Below are 8350 nucleotides of genomic sequence, written 5' to 3' on the forward strand. Positions count from 1 at the left end.
TTTTCAGACCGATGAGCTTTGTAAAAATCGACGCGTTTCAGAAAGGCGGGGCATAGAGGAGAAACAATAATGTACAGTATGTGGAAAATAATGTGTTTTTTTAACCTTAAACCGCATAAACACATTTCATTACACCAAATACACAAAATAATGTTCTTTTTAGCAACACCATATGACCCCTTTAAATGAACCCATCCCACACACCCTCGTCCCACAGCAGCAGCATGCTGGCAAACTGTGCTGATACAGCAGCTGGAAACAAATGGAGGCGTCGAGAAAAGCTCGATTTGTCACGTCTGATAGCTCACAGTCAGGTTCTCCTAGACTTTATCCATTCGAACAGGTGAGACTTTGACAGGTAACGTGAGCTGGTGGGCTACATCATCTAACCCGCAAGGTGTGCTGGCATTGACGCCCTGTCCACTATAGACACAGCTGAAAACAGGTCTGGAATTTAAATACACTTAAAAGAGCTACCACGAAACGAAGCAGCTTTTATCACCATTTCATGCCTGCAGACTATAAGAGTAACGTTAGCTTTAGTTTGCTGTGTGATAAACGTAAACAATCACAACATTACAGTCTGAATGAATGGTAAGAGCAGTAACTGATTAAAAATAAAAACTCAGCTTGGTTACAGAGGGTGAGAGCAAAAAGAATAATCTCTGGCTTATTAGAAGCTCTGTTGAAAATAAATCATTAAAAATAGACAAGTTAGCTCACCTTCCATCTCTTGAGGCTCTCCGACAGATAAAGTCGCCATTTTCCTTTAAACCCGCCCACTTTACTATATGATTGACAACTAGATTGACCAATAGCAAACCCGACATCCGTTTCCTACACCCATGGACTATAAATAAATACGATTATATAATAAATTTAACACACGACAAAACCAAACACACATAAAAACACACACACAAAAAAATGCTACGCGATTATAATTTGTAAGTTATTATAAATAAATCTGCTATAATTTCTTGTTCATACCGATGTATCGTCCTAGAATCCTTTACATATATAATTAATGATTCCTTATTCGGTTCAGCATTTTATTGAAAGACTTTATTCACTTTGCACTGTTATTTGATTACATTGTTCGGCAGACTGAGTTATAAGACATAGGGAGCCCCAGCACTTTCATTAAAACATTACTTTAACAATTTTTAGACCCATGCATTTTACAATGTTTATCAGGTCATTGACCCCAGAATGAAAACCATTGCTTTATTTGCATGACAATGCATACAATTTGAACCTGAACATTTATTAAAACAACTAATTTCACATACTAACATGAAACATGGCACAATGTTAAGAGTTCTTTGACAATCTATTAATACATTTATCTTTACAAAATATTCTCTGTCGATTCTTTCTTTAAGATCCTGATAAAAGCCTAGGATATCATACAGTTTCACAGTTACTCATTTTTACTACAGTTGAATGTATGCTATTATTAGCCACTGTTGATAGTATGATGTGGCAAACTGTGACACTGCTAATGTTTTACATACAAACAAGTATAGCAGGTTGGATGCATAAAGCAAAAAAAAAAAAATAAAATGGATTACGAAATATAGTACTTCAGGTAACAAGTTTTCCATGTTTGCAGCATTCTCTTTGTATTCTGATGTACATAATGCCAAGACTATATATGCAATTAGAAAATATCAACTAAAATTACATGAAAATTACAACAACATTAATGAATGCTTGTATAAATTACCATACATGCAATGAATGCACAGTGTGTTAACTCAGAGTATTAAAAAAAAAACTCCCATCTATGTAAACAACACTAGTTACATATAATTACAATACTCCTTTAGGGTGAGATGTCATCCTTTGGGAGATGAGTAACTGTACAAAATAAAACAACAGTATTTGGTTAAAGGCACTGATTGATTTTGAGAGCCTAATTTATTGATTGGCAAAATCATAATAATACATCCGTCTTATTCTGAAGTAAGAATTGTGCTGCAGCCTGTCACCTCATCATCATAATTCCACTGGATTCACAACAAGGTGACTTGGATTTACACAAACAAGCTGTAAATCTGTAAAATCCCTCATGATTTGGCAAAACTGTAACTAACAGTTGATATGCGAGTTTCCAAGTCCAGATTGGAAACCATACTGTTCAAGCGTTTTCTCAGTGTGAGAGAGAATCGCCCTAAACCCGTTCACATGAACATGGAGTTTACAGAATCAACTTGTATTCTGGTAAATCAGGGCTGGCTATACCAGTGCATAGAGCGCTGAAGAGCCCTCTCCCAGCTCTGCAGTACACCTCTGTATGGACTGCCCTTGTCCCAATCTGCTTTACTCCTCCAGGGAAGGAAATGTTGGTCAGTGGTCAAAAGCTTCTTCAGCTCTTCTTGGTTCCTCCAGTAGCCTAAAGGATGATTTAGAATAAAATGGCCAGATTAACCCTTTAAAGCCTGACATTTGAAATACATCAATTTTTTTAAAATGTTTCATTGAACCTTTAGGTAAAAATTAGGAAGGAAAAAAAAGCTTGCATGGGTTTCATTGCGTATCATATTTGATACATCAGTATAGCAGACTACTTGCATAAAATGCATATAAATAAATACCAGTTATCACTCAATATTATGGAAGCATACAGGTAGCGAAATTCAATTTAAAATGCAATATGCAAAATGGCAATGCAATATTCAAAATGGCAATGCAATATTCAAAATGGCAACACAATATTCAAAATGGCATTGTATTTCTGTATTTAAATTTACATTTTCCATTACCCATACGTGCAAAGTTTGGTGCAAAAGTAAAATGAAAATTAAATTATATAATTTACATTTGCCATTTCCAACAGTAGTCTTAATATGTAAATTGCATGCAAATTTTAATATTGCACTGCTATTTTGCATATTGCATTTTAAATTGAATTTCGCTACCTATATGCTTCCATACAATATGTCTTAGTAAGATGATAATTAAATGCTTAGTTTTATGATCAAAGCTATGTAGATTTTATTGTGGGGGGCAAAATATATAATGCAATGCAATACAATGATGATGGAGAGATGTACAAATAAACTTTCCTCAAAAGTCTGAAGTATCATGTTGTATCAAGAATTTTTCCTAAATGTATGGATAATTATAAGTAAACCAGTAAGTGTTTGTCTTGAAATATGAAAGACATTCTTACATTTACTTCATAAAAATCAGTAAAGATTTTACAGCAAAAGACATGTGTACCATGCTTTTAAAATGATACTAAAAGGCCTTGCTAAACAAGTATAAACTATCAATCAGACAACAGAAGGCATGTAGTAGATAAGTTCTGGTCATGTTGATTATTTAGGGGCCTTAGAAATTTGTGTACCAATTATGATACAATATACAGGTGCATCTAAAAAAATTAGAATATCGTGAAAAAGTTTCTGACTTATTTCAAAAAGTGAAACTTTCATATTTTCTATAGATTCATTACATGCAAAGTAAAACATTTCAAAAGTTTTTTTGTTTTAATTTTGATGATTAGAGCTTACAGCTCATGAAAGTCAAAAATCCAGTATCTCAAAATATTAGAATATTTCAAAAGATCAAAAAAAAAAAAAAGGATTTGCAAAACAGAAAAGCTCAAATTCTTTAAAGTATGTTCATTTATGCAGTCAATACTTGGTCGGGGCTCCTTGAGCACAAATTACAGCATCAGTGAGGTGTGGCATGGAAGCGATCAGCCTGGGGCACTGCTGAGGCACTATTGAAGCACAGGTTTCTTTAATAGCGGCCTTCAGCTCATCTGTATGGTTGGATCGACTGTTTCTCAACTTTCTCTTGAAAATATCCCATAGATTCCATATGGGGTTCAGGTCAGGCATGTTGGCTGGCCAATCAAGCACAGTAATATCATGGTCAGCAAAACACTTGGAAGTGGTTTTGGCACTGTGGGCAGGTGCTAAGTCTTGTCAGCAGATGGAAGCATAAAGTGCTCCAAAATCTCCTGGTAGACGGCTGCATTGACTTTGGACTTGATAAAACACAAGGCGCCACGGCACCCCAAATCTTCACTGACTTCGGAAACATCACACTGGACTTCAAGCAGCTTGGATTCTGTGCCTCTCCAGTCTTCCTCCAGACCTTGATTTCCAAATGAAATGCAAAATTTACTTTTATCTGAAAAGAGGACTTTGGACCACTGAGCAAATTGGCTTGGTAGCCCTTTTCCTGAAGATGTCTGAGCGTGGTGACTCTTGATGCACTGACTCCAGCTTGTCCACTCCTTGTGAAGTTCTCCCAAGTGTTTGAAACGGCTTTGTTTGACAGTAATCTCAAGCTTGAGGTCATCCCTGTTGCTTGTGCACCTTTTCCTTCCCAATTTCTTCCTTCCAGTCAACTTTGCATTTAATATGCTTTGATACAGCACTCTGTGAACAGCCACCCCTTTCAGTAATGACCTTCTGTGACTTAACCTCTTTGTGGAGGGTGTCAATGATTGTCTTCTGGACCATTGCCAAGTCAGCAGTCTTCCCCATTATTGTGGTTTCAAAAAACAAGAGATACCCGGAATTTATACTGTAGGGATGGTCATTTAAATTACACTCAAATGTAAATATTCTAATATTTTGAGATACTGGATTTTTGACTTTTCTAATCATCAAAATTAAAACAAAAACACTTTTGAAATGTTTTACTTTACATGTAATGAATCTAGAATATATGAATGTTTCACTTTTTGAAATAAGTTACACAAAAACTTTTTCATGATATTCTAATTTTTTGAGATGCACCTGTAGGCTTTATAGAGTTAAGATGGATTAAGCCTAGATTAGGAAGAGTTATTTTTTGCACTCTAATGTGACTTGTTCCTTACCTGTTCCTAGTCCTGCAACAAAAGCAGCTCCAAGGCAGGACATGTCAAAGTGGCTTGGACGTTCGATCTTACGCCCCAACAGATCGGCTGTGAGTTGCATGATGAAATTATTGGTGCAAACACCTCCATCTGCCCTGTAAATGTGTAGCAATATGCAAACGTTCAGACAGGCAGGATCAAGCTATGCAAATACGACAAACTAACAGACCCTCACCTGATTTTAGTGATAGGAATACGGGTTTCTCTAAGCATGACTTCAAAGAGCTGCTTGTTCCTGAAAATCAGAATTAGAACATACAAAACCATATTAAACCGCTAACTTGTTTAAATAAAAAAAAAAAAGTATTTTCTCATGAGATGGGGTTGGAAAAGTCAATATATTTTTTGCATTATAATGTACAGTATGAAAAATGTATATTCATTTTGAGATTTGCTGAAGATTACATTTAACAATGTTCTAAAAACAATAATCTATGTGAGACAACAATCCAAAAATCGATCGATATAAAAAAAGAAAAAGAAAAAAGAAATCCACGATAACTAGAGATGCACGATACATAGGTTATGACATACATTTAAAGTTCAAACAAAGGAACAGAAAAAATTCCACATGTGTGTGTGTGTGTATATGTATAGGGTCCAATCTCAAATTTAGTGGATGTCTGTTTCCATTACAAGAGTAGATATTAAAAAGTATGATGAGCAAAGATACCATCAGAGGAGTGCCGTAGGAACAAAAGGACACAAGAAAAAACTATGCTGCGCTATTGAATTCAGCCTTATTTCTCTGATGGGGATAACTGTTGAAAGAGCAAGCAAGTTGAAACTGATCTTTATTAATATGTGAGGCCTGATGAACTACTCTAGATTGGTATAGAACACCAAGGGTTTATTGGTTTGTATCCAGTCACCTTCTCATTTCTTTTTTCTGATTGTGCAGTGGCAGAACCAAGGCAGATGATAATCAAAGAACTCATTTTTACATTAATAACAATATGTGAGAAAGAGATGGAGAAAGCAAAGCATCATCATGGGTCTCAAAATGTGCCAACATGCTTTATATCTCATGTGACATTTTCATCCCTGCGAACACCGTTTGAGATGAAGTGGCCTAAGAATTTGCAGGTGGTCTGGGAATAAACTTGGTTTTATTTCATAGTGTGACCATTGCCTGCAGTAAAAAAGAGAAAAAACCTGTAGTGATGGTTTAGCATTAGTTGTGCATTAATTGTGGAGAATTCCTTTTTTAGTTTATCAATAAATCTTAATAAATAAAGAGTGTTAAACACTAAGCTAAATTCTACAAACAGGACTGGATATGCCAGTTGAGGACAAAGTCTATATTCAAGTTAAGAAATGTGTGTAGGCTTGTAAATGCACATTGTCCTGCAGCGTTCTGATGCTCAAATATTTTAATTTCCACCAGTGTTAATCATTTATTTAGGTTATCTTGCGTTTTATCAGAACAAGAACAATAACAGATGATTTGAAGCAATCCAGCACTATGTATATGAGAACTGCTTGATTAATTTGGCTTGCACAGTGTTTTAAAGTCACAAATTCACTTTTGTTTTTACAGGTGCATCTCAATAAATTAGAATGTCATGGAGAAGTTCATTTATTTCAGTAATTCAACTCAAATTGTGAAACTCGTGTATTAAATAAATTCAATGCACACAGACTGAAGTAGTTTAAGTCTTTGGTTCTTTTAATTGTGATGATTTTGGCTCACATTTAACAAAAACCCACCAATTCACTATCTCAACAAATTAGAATACTTCATAAGACCAATAAAAAAAACATTTTTAGTGAATTGTTGGCCTTCTGGAAAGTATGTTCATTTACTGTACATGTACTCAATACTTGGTAGGGGCTCCTTTTGCTTTAATTACTGCCTCAATTCGGCGTGGCATGGAGGTGATCAGTTTGTGGCACTGCTGAGGTGGTATGGAAGCCCAGGTTTCTTTGACAGTGGCCTTCAGCTCATCTGCATTTTTTGGTCTCTTGTTTCTCATTTTCCTCTTGACAATACCCCATAGATTCTCTATGGGGTTCAGGTCTGGTGAGTTTGCTGGCCAGTCAAGCACACCATACTTCAGTCTGTGTGCATTGAATTTATTTAATACACGAGTTTCACAATTTGAGTTGAATTACTGAAATAAATGAACTTTTCCACGACATTCTAATTTATTGAGATGCACCTGTATTAGGGCTGAGATTTGCCCATTTTCCCCAAAGCCCTGGTTAATTTTTCATTCTGACACAGTCCCTTCTGACGTTTTATAGTTTTAACAGATCACATTCTTTGACTGATGAGAGATCTTATGTTGATACAGTCAGATCTTTCGAGCTCACCTGAACGCTATAGACTCCAGAATGGATCGGACTAGATGTCTCTTGGTTGTGGATGGTTTTAAGCCCATGAAAGAGGCACAAGCTTTAGGATCATTCAGAGGGGCCTGTAGCACATAAAGAGAGAGCGTCTTGAAATGACATGACACCGTTTAAAAATCTCTCATATTTACAACAAATCCTTGAGATGAACAGCGACTTAAAAACAGTATCACGGATGCACAAACACACCTGTAAGCCGCTGAAAGAAGGCACAAAATACACGCCGTCTGAGTCGTCCACACTAGTGGCTATGGCCTCAGTCTCAGTCACATCAGAAAAGAGCTCTGAAAGACAGGCACCAAAGAAATTACGCTACAATAATAAAATTATTTTTCATTAATTTAATCAATCCAAGTTAAAAAAAATTCTCATAACGGAGTGGAACATGCATCTACTATCTGGAATGGTTTTTTGTTTTTATGTAGTGAAAAATACATATTCAAGTTAAGAAATGTGTGTAGGCTTGTAGATGCACATTAGTCCGCCTCCTCACCTAGATCCTGGGCCCATTTAATGGCAGCACCTGTTCCAGCGGCATTACCTTCAGCCAGATACACAACATCAGCACCGATCTTCCAGCCCACCAGTGGATAAAGGCCTATTCAGAAAACAGATGATACGGAACGCCATGAAAAAGAGAGATATAAAGAGGGACCAACGAATGGACGCATTACTATCTCGCCACACTAATTCATGATGAGTAATGAGCCGCATCGTGCCCTAACCTGCTGTTTCCAGTGATGTACACTACCGTTCAAAGGTTTGAGGTTGGAAAGTGATTTTTAATGTTTATGAGAGAAGTCTCTTATGTTCACTGAGGCTGCATATATTTGATTAATAATATAGTAAAAACAGTAATATTGTGAAACCTTATGACAATTTAAAAGAAGCGTTTTCTATTTTAATATATTTAAAAAAGTAATTTATTCCTGTGATAACAAAGCTGAATTTTCAGCATCATTACTCCAGTCTTCAGTAGGGCTGTCAAATTTTTTTTTCGAATTTCGAATATTCGTCGAATTTAAAATAAAAATCCACATTCGAATGCAAAAACGTTGCATTCGAATTTTAGGTGTGCGTTAAGGAGGCAGCCTTATCAGTGGCGCACGA

At 36.0% G+C, this 8350-nt stretch overlaps 2 protein-coding genes across 3 annotated transcripts in view; both read right to left on the minus strand.

Annotated features, from left to right (window-relative positions):
• The window catches only part of LOC107677693 (protein phosphatase 1 regulatory subunit 7-like), an 18102-nt gene extending 17275 nt beyond the window's left edge, over positions 1-827 (minus strand). For both annotated transcript variants that reach the window (XR_001632876.1, XM_016472699.1), the window contains exon 1: positions 724-827. Coding sequence is in view for 1 of the 2 variants with exons in the window: in XM_016472699.1 (XP_016328185.1) it covers positions 724-763 (40 nt within the window). In the remaining variant the exon portion in view is untranslated. The remainder of the gene's footprint in view (positions 1-723) is intronic.
• Positions 828-1045: 218 nt separating this feature from the next.
• gk5 (glycerol kinase 5) overlaps positions 1046-8350 on the minus strand; it is a 19044-nt gene continuing 11739 nt past the window's right edge. Inside the window, exons 11-16 of the mRNA XM_016472719.1 lie at positions 7734-7838; positions 7430-7524; positions 7202-7305; positions 5061-5120; positions 4847-4980; positions 1046-2398 (exon numbers count right to left, since the gene is read on the minus strand). Coding sequence (XP_016328205.1) covers positions 2232-2398; positions 4847-4980; positions 5061-5120; positions 7202-7305; positions 7430-7524; positions 7734-7838 — 665 coding nt within the window. The 3' untranslated portion in view covers positions 1046-2231. The remainder of the gene's footprint in view (positions 2399-4846; positions 4981-5060; positions 5121-7201; positions 7306-7429; positions 7525-7733; positions 7839-8350) is intronic.

Source organism: Sinocyclocheilus anshuiensis, unplaced genomic scaffold, assembly GCF_001515605.1.
Source record: "Sinocyclocheilus anshuiensis isolate Anshui unplaced genomic scaffold, SAMN03320099.WGS_v1.1 scaffold1299, whole genome shotgun sequence".
NCBI classification, from domain to species: domain Eukaryota; kingdom Metazoa; phylum Chordata; class Actinopteri; order Cypriniformes; family Cyprinidae; genus Sinocyclocheilus; species Sinocyclocheilus anshuiensis.